The following is a 23624-nucleotide window of genomic DNA, read 5'->3' as shown; positions in this document are numbered from 1 at the left end:
TAACGGTCAAACGATGACAAAGAATGTTGAATACAACAATGTTGATTTAAGATAATAGTTATTGTTCAGTGAGAAGAAGAAGGAGAAGAGAATTAGCTAAGGAAACTTCCGAGATGATTTTTTTTTGTTTTTTTTTGGCTTAGCGATCGTGAATCGATCAAGTTGTGTCACCTTGAAACTCATAGTTAAAAATGAAAGAAAAATAACAAAAAAAAAAAAAATTTGAAAAGAAATCTAAGTACTTTAATAATTTCAACACGTTTTTTTTTTGTTGTACAAAAATAACAAAAAAAAGAAACACGTATAAACATAAAAAAATTTGTGAAAAATATTTTCTATTAATACTAAAAAAAAAAAAAAAAAAAAAGAGATAAAACTTTGTGAAAAAAAATGGAAAAAAAAAAAAATCAGAAATTATGTTATAAATTGTAAACTCGAACAAACAACAATAAGATTGATAAAAATCAGAAATTATAACAAATGTGATAAAACCACCAAACATCCAACACGACAATAAAATTCCAAAGTACCTAAAAATGTCAATATACAACAACAACTTTATAGATTCCAAATTGTGATTGTTTTTGTTTTTGGAATCAATTCGTGCCTCATTGCCAGAAATACATAAAACTATCAAGAAGAAGGCATTTGCTCCAGAATCACAATATATTTAACGGTTTAAACTGGTACCCTCTATGACGACTTCGCATTTTTAGTACACACGGGTACACATATGTCCAATCATCCAAAACGAAGAGCCAAGTAATTTTCTATTCAGAGTGAGAGCGAGCTAAGCATTCGGAGCCATGCAATGATTTAAAGCTGCCAATGTAAAATCAGAGTTTTTTGTCTCTCCAAATTATAAAAAAAAAAAAAAAAATATTTTTTTTTTGCTATTAAAAAGAATAATTATGATAATTGAAAAATAAAGATAATAAATAAGAAAAAAAAAAAACAAAAAAAAAATCATTTATACAAAAAGAAAAAAAAAATATATATAAAATTTTGTCAATAAATGCATGCAGGAATTTAAAATTTTCTACTTATAACGAGTATAAATTATATTTAAATAATTATATAAGAAAATATATATAGACATATATATTAATTTGAAATATATGTCAAACATAGTTTATATTCCCTACCTTAATGTTCGACGAAACTAAGAAAAAAAAAGCTAAACAGATCGAAGATTACGATTTTTTTCTTATATACTCTCCTGGGTACAACAGCGCTGTTACAACAGGGGTAAGTCAGGTTTAGAGTTAAGCAATAAACAACAACTTTTGTTATCTTTCTTTATTATTATTATTATTTTTTTTTTTTCTTTTCTCTTATTGTTGAAATTAAATGTATAACACTTATTTTTAATAATCTCATAAGAGTATTCTTTTTCATTCTTTGTACATTTTTTTTTCTATTTTTCTCTTATCAATGTTTGTGAAGAGAGTAATTGTACAATTGTGAGGTTTTCTGCAATAGTGGACTGTATTTTAGTGTGAAACTCACAATTGTAAACCCATGCAAATAGAACAAAAAAAATAGAAAAAGCCAGAGTTAGGTTTATGCAATTCAAAGTTTATTTTTTGGTCTCCGTAAAGAGCTTCGTTCTTACCGTAGAGTAAGCTGGTTTCTTTTTAAGTGAAGAGACAAAGTATTTCATACATAGCAAAAGGGCTAATTCAGCGCAAGGTGAATTGGAATATTATTTCAAGATGGAAACTATTGGGCAATTTGAGCGAAAGCTCTAGCCTTTGGTGAGGTTGATTGTGCCAAGGGTTTCCATTGATGCAAACTAGCTAATATTTTAACCGTTAAATTCAATTTAAAAATCCACATTCATTATAAGAGTAATTCATTATTAACTTATTATTAAACTTAACCTACTTTGTTGAACACAGTTCAACATGGCGCCACCTCTTGCCGCAGTGCAAAATTAGAGAGTACAAGCTCCTGAAACCACCCAACCGAAAATGGTGCTTTGTAATACTGGCATATTCTTTGAAGTCTGTATAAGACCAGCCCGTAGAACGGAGGCCACCAAGTCGCTACCAATAATTATTTCGACATCCTTGGGATTATAAAAGTGAGGATCGGCTAAGTCGATTATGTGGCCATATATGCTTTGGAATTTTTTATCGGAGGATGTTGGTGGCATAGTAATTGATAGGTGGTTTTTAACTAAACCGCGCACCTGCAATTTGGTCGTATGGTCGTGGTATGACAGAAGATACACAATACAGAACTCTTTATCGTCGGCTATAGTTGTTGGAAGACTTAAACGATGTACAAGCGACTTTGCAATGAGTGTTTGTACTTGACCGGAGCTTATCAATAATCTTGCCTTTTGGGGTCCCTCTGTTGTAATAATTTTGGCCAAAGCGGTTGGCATAAAAACATTGGTAGGTAATTTTTTGCCTAGTCTTTCTTGGACTGGTTTTCTAGTCCCCTGTTCCTTTTTCGACATGGAGTTCTTACATTGTGTGACCGGGTTGGACAGATTTTTACTTCGGTTTTCCTCTGACTGTTGTTGTATTTTGTCGGTATGAAGCTTAGTGTGGTGCGCTTTGTTACATACTTCACATTTATTACGAGAGCGACACCATTCCCGAGTATGTGATAGGCAAAGGCAATTAAAACAATAGCCACGGCTTTTGACAGCTTCCCATCGTGCTGCTACTGACATTCGATTAAAATCAGGACACAATCTCAGATGATGTTGACTTGAACATACTCGACATTTGGCTTGGCTGTTGAGGAAATTAGGGTTAAGTTTGAAAAGAAAAGAGACAATACGGCTTTATAAATCAGGCAACTGGCAAAATACAAAGCTTGGTTAATGGTCGAGTGACGAGTCCATTTTGAGTCCGGATTTCTGCTACTCGAACCCTGGAATCAGAACCCATAAAAACTCTTTCAACCCTTCCTAGTCGCCATTCTGTTGGCGGCAAAAGATCATCTTTCACTACGACGAAATCGTCCTTCTTCAAATTAGCCTGAGCTGTTTTCCACTTATACCGCCTTTGCATATCCGAGATGTACTCGTTTTTCCATCGTTTAGCAAAATGGATCTGTAAGATCTTTAATTTTTGCCAACGGTTGATGAGCGACAAATTGTCTGAATAACATTCCGGAACAGCAACTAATGGTGCTCCTTTTAATAAATGCCCAGGCGTCAGCGGAATGAGCTCAGAGGGATCTTCGCTTATTGGAGAAAGTGGCCGGGAGTTAAGGACACTTTCAATGCGTACCAGTAGGGTCGTAAATTCCTCAAACGTAAATTTGATATTTCCAGCAGTCTTCCTCATATGAGATTTCATACTCTTTACTCCGGCTTCCCACAACCCCCCCATGTGGGGTGCGTGGGGCGGAATAAAATTCCAAGTGAACCCATGTAAGCCAAATTTATTCACAATATGTTCTTCGGACTTCTGAAGAAACTGGCGATACTCTCTTTGTAGCGCCCGGCTGGCCCCAACGAAATTGGTTCCGTTGTCCGAAAATACTTTAGCAGGTAGTCCTCTCCGTCCAACAAACCTGTCAAAGGTTGCAAGGAAGGCCTCTGATGTCAGTTCCGAACATGATTCTAAATGAATAGCGCGTGTTGAAAAACAAACGAATATGGCGGCGTATCCTTTCTGTATCTTTGAATTTCTCAATCGAGATGTTTTGACATCAAACGGCCCAGCAAAGTCAATACCCGTATAGGTAAAAGGTAAAGAAAACGTGCAACGCTCAGGGGGTAAGGCGGCCATGATTTGATTATGAATCCTATGTTTGTAAATCGTACAAATCTTGCAATTTCTAACGCACTGTTTGACAGAATTTTTTAACCGTATAACGTAAAATTCTTGTCGAATTGCTCGAAGCATCAGGTTATTTTCCGCATGAAGTAAAACCCTATGGGTAAATTCTATAAAGAGTTTGCAAAGTCTAGCCCTTTCCGGCATTATAATGGGATGCCTTTCATTGAAGCTTAAGTTGGAATCAGATAAACGGCCGTTAACTCTCAAAAGTCCTTCTTCGTCACGAAACGGATTTAGTGTCAGCAGCCTACTTTTTTGACTGATAGGTAAGTTATTCTCTAGGGCCCTATATTCAGAAGGGAAATACGCAATCTGTGCCAATTTTACCAATCGGTACTTCACAAACAATAATTCAGCAGCGGTGATGTAGTCCTTCCGGTTTTCCAACAATGGTTTGCGCTGGCATCTCTGTGCAAACCGAAATACGTAACAATAGACGCGCAATGCCCTATTGTAAGAAGAGAACCTTTCCAAAATGTCCTCTTGGTCGCTCTGTATGGTAAATGCCTTAGTTTTCCTTTCGCAATTAACTTCAGCTAATGTTGGCTGTTCTGGCCACTCCGTTGGTTCTTTCAGCAACCAATCAGGTCCGTTCCACCAGAGTCGTCTGTTTCTCAACTCCACGGCCGTACATCCTCGAGACCCAATATCCGCTGGGTTGTCACCACTTGGAACATGCATCCAACTAGCATTTCCAACATTGTCCAAGATCCTTGAAATCCTATTTGCGACATAGGTATTCCATTCGAAGGGGGGTTTTCTTAACCACGACAACGTAATGGTCGAATCTGACCACAAAAAAATATGGCAGTCTTTAAATTTTAAATTCTCGCCAATAGACTTTATAAGCCTTGCCAACAAAACAGCACCGCATAGTTCAAGCCTCGGTAGGCTAATTGTCTTCAAAGGCGCCACCTTGCTCTTGGCCACCAAGAGGAATGAAGAGTTTCCATTGTCCCCATTCGACGTCTTTATGTAAACACAGGCGCAATATGCCTTCTCAGAAGCATCGCAAAAACCGTGTAGTTCAACATTCTCATTCTGAGTGCAATGTACCCATCTAGGGATTCTGAAATCGGCGATATCACAAAAATTCTGAACGAATGATGCCCATCTCTCCAACGAATGCGGCCTGACTTCCTCGTCCCAGCTGGTACCATCAATCCATAACTGTTGTAATAGCATCTTGGCAACAATAATGATTGGTGATAACCATCCAGCTGGGTCAAACAATTTCGCCACCAAAGACAGAATTGTTCGCTTTGTGATATTCCGCGGAGGCAGATCAATAGCGCAAACGCTATAGAAAAAGTCGTCAGTCATAGCGTTCCATCGTATTCCCAAAATTTTCGTCTCACTACTATCTTCAAACATCAAAAAATCTTCGTCAAAAAGATCGTCTTTTGGAATTCCTTCTAGCAACTTCGTATTATTTGCCATAATCTTTTTGAGCGGAAATCCCGCTGACTCCAGTACATATTTCAGCTCGAAGAGCGCTGTCCTTGCTTCCTCCAAACTATGCCCACCAGACAGTATGTCATCAACATATGTCTGATCTTTAAGGATAGCTGCGGCCACAGGATAACTTTGAATGTTGTCCTCACTTAGCTGCAGCAGTGTCCGTATCGCCAAATATGGAGCGCAATTAACTCCAAATGTGACCGTCTTCAAAGCATAATCTTTAACTGTATCAGAAACAGACTCCCGGAATAAAATCCTCTGATATTGATGGTCCCTTTCATCGACAAGTATTTGCCGATACATTTTCTGGATATCTCCTCCAAACACAAATCTAAATAACCGCCATCGTAAAATGACGTTCATAAGATCATTTTGTAGTGCCGGACCCGTATAAAGTACATCATTCAAGGAAAAACCACTAGTAGTCTTCTTCGAAGCATTGAAGACTACTCGAATTTTTGTAGATCTACTTTCCTGTCGTATAACGGCATGATGTGGGAGGTAGAACGAAAAATACCGCGCACCATCGGTAATCTCACTAGAATCCGTCAAGGTCATGTGATCGAGCTGTAAATACTCGTTAAGTACGGCAGAATATTCGTGACCAAGATTGGATGAATTCCGCAAGGATTTCTCCATTCGGAAGTATTGGCCCAAGGCCGTCCTACGGGAACTACCCAAGTGAACATCCCTTGGAAATCCAGGTTTAAATGGCAACCGAACCACATACCGTCCATCATCACGACGTATTGTCGTTTCTCGAAAATACTTCTCGCACCATAGTTCCGAATCAGATTTCTGAATTTTTTCAGGAATCTCTTCCGTCTCCCAGAACTTTCTCACCGCCTCGTCCAAAGACACATCTGAAGTCCACGTCGCAAATGAAGTCACAATTCTCTCCTCTGGAGGACCACTCACAAACCATCCGAATTCAGAGTCTTGTGCCATGAGTCCACCCGAGATATTCCGGCGAATACCTGGTTTCAATATCTGTGGCAGAATATCACTGCCAATCAGTAGGTCTATTTGGGCCGGCTTATAAAAATAAGGATCCGCTAACTCCAAAGATTCCAGATCACTCCAATCAGTGATCCTAGTATGTTCGGTTGGCATAAAATGATTCAGACTCCTAATCACAACAGCCGTGGCCGGTAATGAGAAGTCGGATCTACGAGACCTGAGATTTATCCGACATACTCGTGAAGAGTTCTCAAGGGGTGTACCGCCAAGGCCGGATATCCTTGTAATTGATCTCATCGTAGGGATTGAAAATCTCTCAACGACCCCACTCGCCAAGAATGTCTCCTGAGAGCCTTGGTCAATAAAAGCACGTACCGTAAACCGGTGGCCCAAGTGGTCGATATCCACTAATGCAGTAGGAAGTACAGTACGATGCCCCGACTGAGACAAATTAACCTGCACGTCATTATCGAGACCCGAATGAGACATTATCTCGGCCGGAGGTCCGTCCTGATTAGAATCAAGATGAAATGACTGGGATTGAACCTGAGAACTCATAGAACGGGTTTGATACCGTCGAGAATTTTGAGTCGATTCAGCATGCAAAAAGGTGTGGTGTGTCGCCTGACAAACCTGACATCGGCTACTACTACGACAGCTGTTCACACTGTGTCCATGTGTCAAGCAATTAAAACACACCTGGTTCTGCTCAGCATATTTCCTCCGCTCGGAAACTGTCATAGCCTGGAATTGAGGACACTTTCTGAGTCTATGCTCCTCACCACAGATTCTACATTGGCGATATGTACCGTCAGAACTGACATGATGATTTTGGGACCGTTGCACCCCCGCGTTCGAGTTCGACCCAGGTCTGCGAATATCGGATATAGACTCCAATAAGTCCAGTCTCTTCGATATAAATTCATTCAATCGGTTCCATGAAGGCATCTCCTTATGGTCATCAATGGAATTTTCCCATGCCGTCAGTGTCTCCTCCGGCAGCTTCGAAGACACCCAATATACCAAAATAGGATCCCATGCCAAAACAGAAATGTTATATGTCCTCAAAATCGAAATCGAGTTATTCATAGTGTATTGCAAATTCCGTAAGGATTTGCTTTTCTCAGAAACTACATTCTCCAGGGCAAAAATCTTCCTCAATTGGTTATTAATGAGAATTCGTCTATTCTCATATCTCTGTACCAACGCATTCCATGCCAATCTATAATTGTCGTCCGAAAGGGCGAATTGTTTCACTATTTGGCCGGCCTCTCCGCGTGTCTTAGCTCTAAGGTGAAACAATTTCTGAGCGGCAGATAGCTTTGGGTGCTTATCGTAAATAGCCGAGAACATATCGCGAAAACTTGGCCATTTTTCATATCCCCCAGAAAAGATCTCCGTATCACACGGTGGAAGCTTCAACGAAAATGATGTGTCAAGTGGAGATGCCCCAGCAGTCTCCGAACCGATAGGCACCTTGGTCGCCTTTTGTCTTTCAATCTGAAGCAAATCCAATATCTGTGCCTTACATCCCTTGTAGGTTTTACATGATACAGAAAATTTTGAATGAGTCGATTGCCTCATCTCTTTTGTATACGCCGGGTCATCTGACGTCATCTCAGACTCATATATCTGCACCAATTGACGCCATCGACGTTCTAAATCATCCAACTCTACTTCCAAACTAGAGGTCGTATGATCTTGAATTGGTATGTCAGCGAATGCCGCGCAAAATGTGACCACTTGGTCCGAAAAGAAAACGAATCTTTGTGAATTCATCTCTTAAGTATCTTGTCTCCCTTTACCCACAATAACAGAAATATCAACCGTATAGTTGATCAAATTATCAAATAAGGGATTTTATCTAAAAATACTGCGTAAACAGTATTTGTGTCAGGCCAGTATCCCTCTTATTATCCAATACAATATCCACCTTAAATCAGCTATATCCGTTTCAAAATTATGTCGCCTAATACAATCAAAGCCGACTGGGTATAAAAGTATCTAAGCGTAGTGCTATCCTAGAAAAATTCTAGCCCGAGTCAGGAAAGGGGTATTCAATGCAGTTTGAACTGGCGAAATAAAGAAATGAGCTAAAAAATCATTTCTCTTAATATAAGGTCATAAAATCAAACAAAATTATAAAAAAAAATTTCCACCAAATATCCGACAAGGCACTGAAATGGTTTCTATATCAAGAAAAATAAATCGTTTTACCTTTTACTTTCGCAGCAGGTAAAATCAGAGTATCTATTCCTCAAAACCTAATTCCAAACAACTTCTGAAAGAAAGATACCAAACAATTTCTCTTCCTTTAAAAAGCTCTTACTCGGCTTTCTCAGCGAATAAATCTAATATAACCGTCAAGTTTTGATCACAGCAGGTGTAAAATTAGCTTCCAATCTACGTTCCTGAAAGCAGTTTCTTCTCGACAGACTAATAGGCGTACGAATTCGCATAGAAATGCATTTCTATCATTTGGCCTCAAACCAAATATAGGTATTTAATTTAAACCTAGAATAGGTTTATTAGTAAAATAGAACAATCTATTTAAGCATTCCACTGTTCGCATATCTAACATTGAACATAGCTGTCGCTGTTTCTTCTACCGGGTAGCACGCTCCGAATGTGTTTTCAAATCCAATCTTCTATGGTAATGCCACATAAGAAACCAATATTTCACGTATAATTCAATGCACTCATCTCGAGACACTAGGTATTTAAGAAATTCATCAGGCCTTCCTTCTAAGTCAAGAAAATCTCTTCCACTTTCGTCTCTCAAAGGTCAAGGAAACATCAATCCTCTTCCTCTATTTAATACCAATCTTCTAGATATACTCTGGTTCATAAATTCGCATAAGATGGAAAACCAACATATAACTTTGATAAAATTACGTATAAAATAACTTGTTCATTTATAATTCCAGATCCAAATATTTATTTACAGTTAAAATTCATAATTCTTGCAAAATATTTAGTACTTCAAAGTTCTGACCCACCTTATGGTACGGAGCCAAATCTCTTTCGCTGGCTTGGTATACCTAATTTTCGTGGACAGAAAATTGTTGACACTTCCTCCTCATGAATTCGATGGGCAAAGCAAGCTGCCAAACTGTATGCATCAATCCTCTCGCTCTCCTATGTATATGCACTTGTTCATTCAATCGCCACTAGTTACACTCATTAGTGTAGTCTTCACTATCATTCACTTTCAAATTAATTCTCCCTCTCTAAGCTGTTGCGACATATAGTCTTAAAATTTTGTCTCATTCCACTTAATTAATAAATTAAAACTCCACAAATCAATTTTGGCATACTTGTCATTCACACGTGAAACGATGGGTGCAGTGGAGACCATAACCGTCAAACCAAGCTGTCAACTGACATTTACTTCATAAACGCCCCCAAAGGTCTTCGCTCAACTGCGAAAGAATAGAAGGAGGAAGTAATAGATAAAGCGCAAAAACAAAATAACTATGCATAGATGGAATAACAATTTAAACTCAGTCACAACAAAAAACCGGTTACGTTATCTGAACCAGAGTAACAGTGTCGATGAAAATAAGAGACGACAGTAAGATCTCTTGCCAACAGTGACTCCTACATCAAGCAATCAGTCAACCTCTTAAAGAGCAAACCAGACGGACATGCACTAATTACCAAGAGAAAATGTAAGAGCTTCCGCACGAGGGCATTTAAAAAAAATGTTGCTAAACATTCAGATATGATGCGCCAAATTCTAAATTACGCTGATTACGCTCTTTAGGTTCGTATCTCTTTCCTTAGCAAGGCTATGATGTAACATTCGTAGAAATGCACATGGATATGTAATCCAGATTTTTTTTTTAATTTTCTCGTTTCGTAAAAAACAATTAAATGAGCGTTCAAGGGGTTACCATAACACTTATATTTTGCCGAGTTTGCCAAACCGTACTATTCTTTTTCATCCAAACTTAACGTACCTGTGTTTTTGGCTCATCTCCAAATATAAGTAACTTCTATTTATTAGCTGTCAATTTCCTCGTAAAAGGCTCGAAAAGGACCATGTACAATTGTGAGGTTTTCTGCAATAGTGGACTGTATTTTAGTGTGAAACTCACAATTGTAAACCCATGCAAATAGAACAAAAAAAATAGAAAAAGCCAGAGTTAGGTTTATGCAATTCAAAGTTTATTTTTTGGTCTCCGTAAAGAGCTTCGTTCTTACCGTAGAGTAAGCTGGTTTCTTTTTAAGTGAAGAGACAAAGTATTTCATACATAGCAAAAGGGCTAATTCAGCGCAAGGTGAATTGGAATATTATTTCAAGATGGAAACTATTGGGCAATTTGAGCGAAAGCTCTAGCCTTTGGTGAGGTTGATTGTGCCAAGGGTTTCCATTGATGCAAACTAGCTAATATTTTAACCGTTAAATTCAATTTAAAAATCCACATTCATTATAAGAGTAATTCATTATTAACTTATTATTAAACTTAACCTACTTTGTTGAACACAGTTCAACAGTAATAAAGAATTAACAGAACTATGTTCTCTTTTGAATTGCATGGTACGACAGTTTCGTTTTGATGGATTATGCTAAAACAATGATGTTGGAGTAAGTTTTTCTCTTTGGTTGATGTGGGGGGGTGTTGGCGAACAGCTGATCATGAAGAGAGGGAACAAAACGAAGGAAAATAAAAGCTTTATCTGTTGGTTTCATCTGACCAAGAGATAATGTAGACATTCAGACTAGTTTATCTATGATAGGGTATTGCTGTAGATTTTGAGCCATGAGCAATACGAAGGCCGCTGGTTTGCTAAACGGCGGAAGGGGAGGGCGGCTCCAACCGACTGACTGATTATCGACCAGGACGTATCGTATCTGTTTATTAGTCTTGTTTTTTTTGGGGTTTTCTTTGTCAGTCCGATTCATCTGTATCCCGTAGATAATTAATGATATTTTGGACACGAAATATTAATGTTACAGTTTCGAAGTGTTCTCTGGTGGAAGAATCTGCCCTTTTGCTGACGAGTAGCCGGCTTAGCCACCGTGTCCATCACAACCAAGAGGACTCACTTCATAGAATTGCAAATCGTAACATATGGCGCCCAACGACCGGATACCTTAACTAGTATATTGTCTTACGTCGATTAGAGGGCATTAAGGATCTGAACCGGGTCGTTAGTATGACTTTAGTGGACTTATTTTATGTCTTAGAGTGCTGCTTTGGAGTTAGTTTGTTTAACTGGCCAAATTGAGTACTTTACTTTGTAGGATGTTTTTTTGAAAGAATCTTCGTGCACACTTTAATGAGTGCATGAATGTTTCTTGGGTTAATAGGGGGTTTGTTTGTTTTTTTTGTTTTCTGGACAGCCCTTTTATTTTATTTCAGAATGGAATATAAGGATGTGTGTGGAACCGCATGTGAGTGTGAATTGTTCTGTTTTCTTTTGTTTCCCAATTTTCAATATGATTTTGCTTTTTGACCAGCACCCAAAACATCGACCATATTTTTCTTCTTTTTTGATTTTTACAAGATTTATAAGTTTTTCACGATTTTATCAGGATATTTCTATATATGGATAGGAAGGAAATTCCGGAACGTCCGTTTACTGGTATAATTTCTCAAGATAGGCGTATTACTCGGAGTGTTTCTCGCGCTTTAGACAACCAAGTAGTGGGCTCGATTTTAAACCAGATAGATACCGGCATCCCCAGACCCGTTGATTTCATTCCAACCGATTATTTGAATAGGTGTACCGAAGTAATTTTTGGCAGAACATCATCTGGTGGTAACGATTCAGTGGTAAGGGTTACTGACGAAATTATTATAGGTCCGAACGAATTATCTCTCAGTTTTTCACGCAAATTAGAAAGAGCTTGCAACATGTCTCATGAAGAAGGTGCAGCAGCCGTACCGGCAGGTACAGATCAGCAAGATAACGCTATGGCGCAGATAATGTCCATGATTGCTCATCAAAATAGACTAATGAATGACTATATGACCGAACTTCGTCAAATACGGGGAGAAGTAGAGTCTCTTAACCATCGTGTAGTGGAGGTGGAAAATAAGTCGACTGACCCGCGCTTGGATGATTTGGGTTTTAGTTCTACCCCAGGGGATGCGACATCTTGTCGACGAGAGAACGTAGAGAGAGTGGAGACCAACACCAATCGCGATCAAACCCCTCCAGGAAGACATTCCACATCTGAGGGACACAGGAACCAAGACCAAGCCGGAAATCGAGATAATCTTGGTATATCATATAGCCATCGCGAACTTAACAATCGAAAGCCAGTGGACTTAGATAGATGGCATGTGAAGTTTGATGGAATTGGGCGTGATATGACGGTGGAAAGTTTTCTTTTTCGGATTGAAAAGTTGCGTCAACAATACAATTTGACGCACGACCAATTGTTCAGTGACTTTCATTGTCTCGTTTCGGGAAGTGCAGCCAAATGGTACTGGCAGATTTTGGAAGACCATGCCGATCAGGTTAACTTTGACTATTTCGCTTTGAAGAGAGAATTGTTAAATCATTTTAAATCCGCTGATTCTGACTACGAAATAATCCGGGAAATTATGGACAGAAAACAACAACCTGGAGAAGGCTTTGAGGATTTTTACACCGAAATTCACAATTTAACATTTCGCTTACAGAAGAGGATCCCAGAAAAAGAATTAGTGCAAATAGTAAGAGGAAATCTTAAAAGTAATATCGCAAGCCTTATCTTTTCTTCGACCGTGGAGACTATAAAGGAGTTGAAAAGGGAATGTAAGCGGGCTGAGAAATTGGTGAAGGACAGTAGACAGAGGCCAAAACCTGTGAGCGAGCTGAATGTGTTTGATCCGAAGGTTGAAGAGGAAGACATTCTGAACATCGAGGCTATGTCGATTCGAGAAAGACAGCGTGGGTATATGTCGGGTTCAAATTCTTCCAATCCCAAGACAGTTACTAGATCTTACGACTTACAGCAAAGACCATCGACAAGTAACTCTTATGACTTACAGCACAAATCAACGACAAGTAACTCTTTTCAGCAACCTGCCGGTAAGGACGTAGGTGCCGGTTTTTGCTTGTCACCTTTTCACATGAATCTCTGTTTCACATGCGGTATGCCCGGAGATTTTTATCGGAAAAATGCCCAAAACTTGAAACAGGAAAATTTCTGTAAATCGACATTTCACGATATGAAATGTTTTTCATGTGGAAGGTCCGATTCATTTTGCGAATATGTCCCAAAAAATGCTCAGGTGGCGGAGTTGACGGGAAACTGCTGCCAGAACCCCAAAATCCCGGAGCCCCAACAACAATAGCTATAATGACCAGAGACAGTGATGGCCGTGTGGAGGAGAAGAATCCCATTCTGTCGCATAGAAAACCTCTCCATATTAGAAAACAAGAGTATGAGATAGCTAGAGCAAGGATTTTTTTGGGGGAATTGAAAGTTAGTAGTAGAAATTATCGTAAAATTGGAAAATTAAGAAAGAAAGCCACGATGTTAAAAAGAGCGAAGAGAATGATAATAGAAACAGTAGTAACATTGGGTGATGATAACCGATTTTTTGCTAGCACGCTTGTAGGAGGTAAGAAGGTAGTAGCTTTGCTAGACTCTGGTGCCGGTGCCTGTTGTATTGGCCGTAATGCAAATGAATTTTTGAGGGGTTTAGAACATCAGGTCTTGAAGCTGAAGAACCAAACGGTGAAGACAGCTAATGGAGGACAGGTCATCGTAGAGGGTGTTATTACCTTGCCAGTTTTATGGAACAATCTTACTAAAGATTTGGATTTTTTAATTGTGCCTGAGTTGGAACAGGAATGCTATTTTGGTATTGGATTTTGGCGAGCTTTCAATTTGTCTGTAGTAGGACCTTTAGTGTCCAACAGGATGAGTAACTCAGAATTAAAGACGACATATAATTCCATTAGTGAGATCCATTTTGAAGATAAGGGTATGCATCAATTGACGGAGGAACAATATACACGGTTGTCTGAGGTAAAGGGTAAATTTCCTTCATTTGCGGTATTAGGTTTGGGTCGCACCCACTTAGAGCAGCATGTTATCGAGGTGACAGACGAAGGCATACCAATCAAACAGCGGCACTACCCTGTATCGCCGGCAATACAGAAGGTCCTTTACGATAAACTAGACGACATGCTTGCATTAGGTGTTATTGAGCCAAGTAATAGCAGCTGGAGTTCTCCAGTTACTTTAGTGCGTAAGGAGTCCAAGATTAGATTATGCCTCGATGCCAGAAAGGTGAATGCCAGGACCATAAAGGATGCATATCCACTGCCTCATATTGAAGGTATACTCAGTAGGCTTCAGGATACAAAATTTATTTCGGCAATCGACCTTAAAGACGCATTCTGGCAAATACCACTGGAAGAGAAATCGAGGGAGAAGACAGCATTCACAGTCCCTGGGCGGCCATTGTACCAATATACAGTTATGCCTTTTGGATTGTGCAATGCCGCCCAGCGAATGTGCCGCCTGATGGATAAGGTTATACCTGCATCCATCAGGGAGAGTGTTTTCGTCTACCTCGATGACCTTCTAGTGGTATCGGCTGATTTTGATGCGCACCTGAAGCTGTTGCTGGACGTTGCCTTACTGTTGAGTGGAGCAGGACTTACTATTAATGTAGAAAAGAGTAAATTTTGCCAGAAGGAGGTGCGGTATTTAGGATTCGTCGTTGGAGATGGATGTATCCGAACAGACACTGCCAAAGTGGAAGCTGTAAGGGATTTTCCGCTTCCTAAAACGCCAAAACAACTCCGGCGATTCCTTGGTATGTGCGGGTGGTATCGCCGTTTCATACGCGATTATGCGACTATAGCAGCGCCACTTCATGACTGTTTGACGAAGGACCGTATACGCAACTTTTCTTTGACCAAGGAAGCGACAGAGTCCTTTGAGGGTCTTAAGGATTGCCTGACCTCGGCTCCTGTCCTAGTAAACCCCGATTTTGGCCGTCGGTTCTTCGTGCAATGTGACGCATCAACACTTGGGGTTGGAGGTGTGCTATTCCAAGTGGATGACGATGGCAACGAGCATCCCATCGCCTATATGTCGGCTAAGTTGAATAAGGCGCAACGTAATTATAGTGTGACGGAACTTGAATGCTATGCCGCGGTTCTGGGCGTAAAGAAGTTCCGTCCCTATATCGAAGGACTGCCGTTTACCATCATCACCGACCACTCCAGCCTCAAGTGGCTGATGAGCCAATCGGAGTTGTCAGGCAGGCTTGCGAGATGGAGCTTGAAACTGCAAGCTTTCGAATTCGATATCCAACATCGCAAAGGTTCCCTTAATGTAGTGGCAGATACATTATCAAGGATACATATGGAGGAAATATTGATAGACTCTAGACTCCTGGACGTTGACCTGTCAAGCCCATACTTTGAGAGTGAGGAATACGCTCGTCTTCGGAGTAATATTCTAAAGGAAGAGGGGAAAATACCCGACTTATGCGTTTCGGACAACTTTATCTACAAAAGGACCAGCTTTTATCCTGGAGATTTGCTCGAAGAGGACAAAACCTGGAAGTTGTGGGTTCCTACGGAACTTCAAGAAAATTTAATATTAGCTGCACATTTCTCTCCCTCTTCAGGACACGGCGGTATACATAAAACATTGTCACGCCTACGTGAAAAATATTACTGGCCAAGCATGGCTAAGGACGTACAGAAGGTAGTGAAATCTTGCGACGTCTGTAAGGCGAATAAAACCTCAAATGCCTTTAAGAAACCGCTAATGGGTCAACAACTCTTAACCGAACGAGCTTTTCAGAGGCTATATATTGATTTTATGGGACCGTATCCGCGGAGCAAGGATGGTAATACATTCATATTTGTATGCCTTGATCATTTTAGTAAATTCGTGTTTTTGGAACCTATGCGGGCGGCCACTGCAATCAACGTTGTCAATTTCATGGAGAAAAGGGTTTTTCATATGTTCGGTGTACCCGAATGGATCCATTCCGACAATGGAAAGCAATTTGTTTCGGATACATTCCAGCAGTTTTTAAAGAGATATGAAGTGAAACACGTCAGAACAGCCCTATATGCCCCGCAGTCGAATGCGGCCGAGAGGGTCAACAGATCGGTGCTCCAGATGATAAGGTCGTTTATTGGCAAAGATCAACGCAATTGGGACCAACATCTGAGCGACGTTGCCTTTGCTCTTCGAAGCACTTACCATAGTTCGATAGGGATGTCACCATTTTATGCCGTGTTTGGTGTAAATATGATCCAACAAGCCAATACTTATAACATAATAAGAAGTCTTGGGCCGGTAAAAGATATAGACGTTCGGACAGTTCAGAAGGAGGATCGACTGCAATTGATTAGAGAGAAGATTTACGATAGTTTGAGAATTGCACATGATCGTTCTGCTAAGAATTATAATCTGAGGGCACAAGCAACGGTATTTAAGAAAGGGCAAATGGTTTTTCGCAGAAATTTTAAACATAGTAAAAAGACAGATAATTATAACGCGAAACTTGGGCCTAGCCATGTTAAATCCTTGGGAATTCGATGTTCAAGTTGGCAGGACAAGATGGAAAGATTATGGGCATTTATCATGGTAAGGACTTATTTGCTGTTTGAAGCTAGAGACATATTTATTTGAGTTCGTGGGTCGATGCCACACATTGAACCCGGATACCTATGATTGCTGATTTTCGTACTTTTTTTCTTTTGAACTTGTTTTTTTTTACGCACACGTTCCATGCTGGTTCCCCAGTATCGACGGGTGCGAGCGTGTTGCATGCAGGAATAATTAAATATTAAATTAAATTTAACGGTCAAACGATGACAAAGAATGTTGAATACAACAATGTTGATTTAAGATAATAGTTATTGTTCAGTGAGAAGAAGAAGGAGAAGAGAATTAGCTAAGGAAACTTCCGAGATGATTTTTTTTTGTTTTTTTTTGGCTTAGCGATCGTGAATCGATCAAGTTGTGTCACCTTGAAACTCATAGTTAAAAATGAAAGAAAAATAACAAAAAAAAAAAAAAATTTGAAAAGAAATCTAAGTACTTTAATAATTTCAACACGTTTTTTTTTGTTGTACAAAAATAACAAAAAAAAGAAACGCGTATAAACATAAAAAAATTTGTGAAAAATATTTTCTATTAATACTAAAAAAAAAAAAAAAAAAAAAGAGATAAAACTTTGTGAAAAAAAATGGAAAAAAAAAAAAATCAGAAATTATGTTATAAATTGTAAACTCGAACAAACAACAATAAGATTGATAAAAATCAGAAATTATAACAAATGTGATAAAACCACCAAACATCCAACACGACAATAAAATTCCAAAGTACCTAAAAATGTCAATATACAACAACAACTTTATAGATTCCAAATTGTGATTGTTTTTGTTTTTGGAATCAATTCGTGCCTCATTGCCAGAAATACATAAAACTATCAAGAAGAAGGCATTTGCTCCAGAATCACAATATATTTAACGGTTTAAACTGGTACCCTCTATGACGACTTCGCATTTTTAGTACACACGGGTACACATATGTCCAATCATCCAAAACGAAGAGCCAAGTAATTTTCTATTCAGAGTGAGAGCGAGCTAAGCATTCGGAGCCATGCAATGATTTAAAGCTGCCAATGTAAAATCAGAGTTTTTTGTCTCTCCAAATTATAAAAAAAAAAAAAAAAAATATTTTTTTTTTGCTATTAAAAAGAATAATTATGATAATTGAAAAATAAAGATAATAAATAAGAAAAAAAAAAACAAAAAAAAAATCATTTATACAAAAAGAAAAAAAAAATATATATAAAATTTTGTCAATAAATGCATGCAGGAATTTAAAATTTTCTACTTATAACGAGTATAAATTATATTTAAATAATTATATAAGAAAATATATATAGACATATATATTAATTTGAAATATATGTCAAACATAGTTTATATTCCCTACCTTAATGTTCGACGAAACTAAGAAAAAAAAAGCTAAACAGATCGAAGATTACGATTTTTTTTTTATATACTCTCCTGGGTACAACAGCGCTGTTACAACAGGGGTAAGTCAGGTTTAGAGTTAAGCAATAAACAACAACTTTTGTTATCTTTCTTTATTATTATTATTATTTTTTTTTTTTTTCTTTTCTCTTATTGTTGAAATTAAATGTATAACACTTATTTTTAATAATCTCATAAGAGTATTCTTTTTCATTCTTTGTACATTTTTTTTTCTATTTTTCTCTTATCAATGTTTGTGAAGAGAGTAATAAAGAATTAACAGAACTATGTTCTCTTTTGAATTGCATGGTACGACAGTTTCGTTTTGATGGATTATGCTAAAACAATGATGTTGGAGTAAGTTTTTCTCTTTGGTTGATGTGGGGGGGTGTTGGCGAACAGCTGATCATGAAGAGAGGGAACAAAACGAAGGAAAATAAAAGCTTTATCTGTTGGTTTCATCTGACCAAGAGATAATGTAGACATTCAGACTAGTTTATCTATGATAGGGTATTGCTGTAGATTTTGAGCCATGAGCAATACGAAGGCCGCTGGTTTGCTAAACGGCGGAAGGGGAGGGCGGCTCCAACCGACTGACTGATTATCGACCAGGACGTATCGTATCTGTTTATTAGTCTTGTTTTTTTTGGGGTTTTCTTTGTCAGTCCGATTCATCTGTATCCCGTAGATAATTAATGATATTTTGGACACGAAATATTAATGTTACAGTTTCGAAGTGTTCTCTGGTGGAAGAATCTGCCCTTTTGCTGACGAGTAGCCGGCTTAGCCACCGTGTCCATCACAACCAAGAGGACTCACTTCATAGAATTGCAAATCGTAACAAATACAAATCACTATTCAATATTGGTCTTTTTGGCAGCTATATCCAGGTATAGACCTATCTAAACCATATAGGACACGGATGTCGAAAAGCCTAACATATGTTATTGTGTCAAATTTCAACGAAATCGAATAATAAATGTGCCTTTTATGGGGCCAAGACCTTAAACCGAGAGGTCGATCTATATGGCAGCTTTATCTAAATCTGAACCGATCTAGGCCATTTTCAAGAAGGATATTTAGGGGTCTAACACAACTCACTGTCCCAAATTTCAGCGAAATCGGAAAAATAAATGCGCCTTTTATGGGCCCAAGACTCTAAATCGTGAGATGGATCTATATGGCAGCTATATCAAAATCTGGTCAGATTTGGAAGAAACTGAAGGATATTGAGGAGCGTAGGTTAGGTTAGGTTAGGTTGAATGGCTCGCCCACCACTTGGAGGCCAGTTTGATCCATTGTGGTACCCTAGAGAAAGGGAAGAAAAAGAAAATATGTGACCTCGTACTAGAGGTGATACACGAATAAAAGAAAAGGACAGTAGGAGTGGAGAAACCCGAGCGGGGGGTGAAGATCCGCCCATCCTTTCGCAAGAAAGGATCTACCTACGCCGGAGCTTGTGCTACGCCCCCGTCGGAACCAACATGTTCCCTCAAGAAACCTCAGGAGAGATGTCAGAGGAACGTTTGCATGTTCACCCAGATCACAGAAGAAGCAGCTCCCCAGAAAGGAGAGCCTACGTCTCTGCAGACCCGGACAGGAACACAGCAAGTGCTGAATAGTCTTCTACTCATCCTCTTCGAGGCAACTCCTACAGAAGTCATTGTGCGGTATCCCCATGCGCGCCGCCATGCGGCCTATGCCACAGTGTCTGATTATGACACCTGTCAAAGTACTCATCAACCTTTTATCGAACGCCAGCAACTCCCTCGTCCTTCTCCGGTAGATGACCTGCCTTAACGCCTTCGTACCAAATCGGAACATATTTCGATATAGCTGCTATGGGACATAAGGTATGTATTTTTCAACGGATTTTGACGAAAGGTGGTTTACATATATACCCGAGGTGGTGGGTATTCAAAGTTTGGCCCGGCCGAACTTAACGCCTTCGAACTTTTTGCTGATAAAAATTTGTATTTTCATTATTGTCCAGAAATTTATATAGCAACCCTAGTATCAACTCACTGATGTGGGGAGTAGTTAAAATTTTTTATGTGTTAAATTTCTATTGACATACCACGCCTGTTTGCAGTTGTATTAATCTACAATCTACATGGGTTCAGTTTCACATTTCAGAGAAGTGTTGCTTTTGGCACCTCTATTTGCAAGGAACAAATATTGTTTATATCCACCACCCTAGGTCGGGGTGGTGGGTATAAACAGGTGGGTATTGTCAGATTTCAAGTCGACTGTGAAATTTTTAACGAGTACGAGTATCCGCTTTTGTTTGTCATTGTGGTAATAATAGAAACACATGGAATTGTAAATGAAACAAATCTTCATAGCTGTGTTAGCCTTTACATCTATCAATATATATTCAATGATATAATTAGAATCCATATAAGTCAAAATCTGGTGAAGTTCCCACTACAACAGCTCACTATTCTTTGGAAATGAGAATATTCACATCTTTAAATTTAAATTTAAATTTGTTTATTGCATGCATCTCTTGATAATTTTTATACCCTTCACCATTAGGATGGGTTATACTAATTTCGTCATTCTGTTTATAACTCCTCGAAATATTTGTCTAAGACCCCATAAAGTATATATAGCTATGTCCGTCCGTCTGTCCATCTGTCTGTCGAAAGCACGCTAACTTTCGTAGGAGTAAAGCTAGCCGCTTGAAATTTTGCATTGATACTTTTTATAAGTGTAGGTCGGTTGGGATTGTAAATGGGTCGAATCGGGCCGGGTTTTGATATAGCTGCCATATAAACCTATCTGGGGTCTTGACTTCTTGAGCCACTAGAGGACGCAATTATTATCCGATTTGGCTGTGGTGTTTTGGTACCACGTGGTGTTTTGGTACCACTTTGCACGTGGAGTTTTGGTACCACTTCCAACAGCTGTGCTTAGTATGATTCAAATCGGTTCATAACCTGGTATAGCTGCCATATAAACCGATCTTGGATCTTGACTTCTGGAGGGCGCAATTCTCATCCGATTTGGCTGAAATTTTGTATGAGGGGTTTCATTAAGACTTCCAAAACCTTTGCTAAGTATGATTCAAATTGGTTCATAACCTGATATAGCAGCCGTATAAACCGATATTGGGTCTTGACTTATTGAGCCACTAGAGGGTGCAATTCTTATCCGATTTGGCTGAAATTTTCCATGATGTCTTTTGTTATGACTTCCAAAAACTGTACTTAGTATGACATTTTGCACGACGTGTTTTATTAAGACTTCCAAAAACTGTGCTTAGTATGGCGCAAATCGTTACATAACCTGATATAGCTGTCATATAAACCGATTTAAGGTCTTGACTTCTTGAAGCTCTAGAGGGAGCAATTCTTATCCGATTTGGCAGAAATTTTATACAACTTCTTCTCCCATGACCTTCAACATACGTGTCTAATATGGTCTGAATCGATCTATAGCTTGATATAGCTCCCATATAAACCGATATCCCGATTTTGCTTCTTGAGCCCGCGCAAGGCGCAATTCTATAACTTGATATATCTCCAATAGTTAATAGTTTTTATTCATTATTCTTTGATTGCCTAAAAAGATATACCGCCCAAAGAACTTGACAAATGCGATTCATGGTTGAGTGTATATATGATTCAGCCCGGCCGAACATAGCACGCTCTTACTTGTTTCAATTAATTTTTTAATTGAATCTGAAAATCTTTTTTAATTAAATCGTGGTTGAAAATTTTGTAATTGTCAATTAAAAAAATTAATTGATTCATCTATTTTTTTTTTCGACTCTTAACAGTTTTTCAGGTATGGTGCTTAAGTAACTTAAATAAGAGGCTATTTTGTTACTTAAACATTTCGACAAATCTATAGCAATACCATGGTAGCCGGTTCTATGTTCTGAATTAACCCGATGGAGTCCTTAATCGGCCAAAGGCTGCCGCTTCAGTGCACAACACACTGCTTCGATATCAACAACAAATCTATAGGGCACCCCTACCCGAAACTCGAATGTTTTTTGAGAACCACGGAGCTTTGCCAAAAGAACGCAAGTTCATGTTCCAGTTACACATTTAATTATCAAATATAAAAATTAATTGGAATTTTTAAATGTCGCTATCATTTTTTAATTGGATCAATTAAAAAAATTAATTGAAAATTTTAATAAAAAAAATAATTCAAAGTATAAAAAGTTTCAATCTACTTTTTTAATTAAATGTGCAATTTTTTTAACTGAAAAATTTTTCTTTTTTTTTCAACAAATAAAAAGACGTTCGATCTGGCTGAACTTTGAATGCACACCATCTCGGGTGTCTATAAAAACCATCTTTCGTCCCAACCCGGTGAAAAATTCATAATATATGATCCCAAAAGCAGCTATATCGAAATATGGTCCGAATTGGACCAAATTCGATACGGACAAGACATTGTTCAATGTAGTAGAACAAAATATTGGTCTGATTGGTGCCATTTATGGGACCAAGACTTTAACGCAACTCACTGTCCTAAAATTCGGTGAAATCGGACAATAAATATGTCTTTTATGGGCCCAAGACCTTAAATCGAGAGATCGGTTTATATGACAGCTATATCCAAATCTGGACCGATCTGGGCCAAACTGAAGAAGGATGTCCCAAATTTCAGCAAAATCGGATACCAAATGTGGCTATTATGGGCCTAAGACTCTAAATCGGCGGATCTGTCTATATGGGGATATAATAAGATATAATAATATATAATATAATAAGATATCTTCGAACTTAACCTGTTTATAGACAAAAAAAAAAGAAATTTGTACAAAGTTTCAGGTCAATATCTCTATTTTTAAAAACTGTAGCGTGATTTCAACAGACAGACGGACGGACTTGGCGAGATCGACTTAGATTTTTACGCTGATCAAGTATATAAATACTTTATAGGTTCGAAAATTTCGATGTGTTGCAAACGGAATGACAAAATTGATTTACCCCCATCCTTCGGTGGTGGGTATAAAAACATAACTGGTTGAAATGCATTACATTGTTGATGTTTGTTACCAAAAACAATTGAAGCTGAAGAAATGCCAGCCATTTGAAGCAATGAAATCACGTAGAGAAAACCATAGAAGCGATATTGAAACATAAACCTAGCCTAAACTGCGCCTACAACAGAAACGTCTGACTTCCAATCCTGGCGAAAACATTTTTATTTTCCCTCACTATGCATACTGGCAATATTTGTGAACATCGTTATGTGGTCAAATTCCTCCGGAAGGCAGAGCGCTAATTTTTAATAAATTTATTTAAAATAAAATTTGTTTTTATCTAATTTGAAATTTTGAAGTATTTACATAGGCTCTATATCAACAACAACAATTCTAAAACAATGATATGTTGTTGAAATAAACAAGAAGCGGAGCAATTTCGAGGCTTATGACGTTTACTACTTTGTATACGTTTTATACAT

At 38.4% G+C, this 23624-nt stretch overlaps 1 protein-coding gene across 2 annotated transcripts; it reads right to left on the bottom strand.

Annotated features, from left to right (window-relative positions):
• Positions 1-1557: 1557 nt before the first annotated feature.
• On the bottom strand, positions 1558-10699 carry LOC131995176 (uncharacterized). 2 transcript variants are annotated; one of them, XM_059363339.1, is made up of 3 exons: positions 10434-10699; positions 10190-10304; positions 1558-2750 (listed from the first exon to the last, which is right to left on the bottom strand). In XM_059363339.1, exons 2-3 carry the CDS (start codon positions 10204-10206, stop codon positions 1937-1939), a joined length of 831 nt encoding a protein of 276 aa, XP_059219322.1. In that variant the 5' UTR covers positions 10207-10304; positions 10434-10699; the 3' UTR covers positions 1558-1936. The 2 variants fall into 2 exon arrangements, with proteins under 2 accessions (XP_059219322.1, XP_059219321.1); XM_059363338.1 differs by having other exon boundaries at positions 10190-10291.
• Between the last annotated feature and the right edge of the window lie 12925 nt (positions 10700-23624).

The sequence above is a fragment of the Stomoxys calcitrans genome, chromosome 2 (genome assembly GCF_963082655.1).
Source record: "Stomoxys calcitrans chromosome 2, idStoCalc2.1, whole genome shotgun sequence".
NCBI lineage: Eukaryota > Metazoa > Arthropoda > Insecta > Diptera > Muscidae > Stomoxys > Stomoxys calcitrans.
Note: the sequence above shows the minus strand (reverse complement) of the source record. Positions and strands in the feature narration are given on the sequence as shown.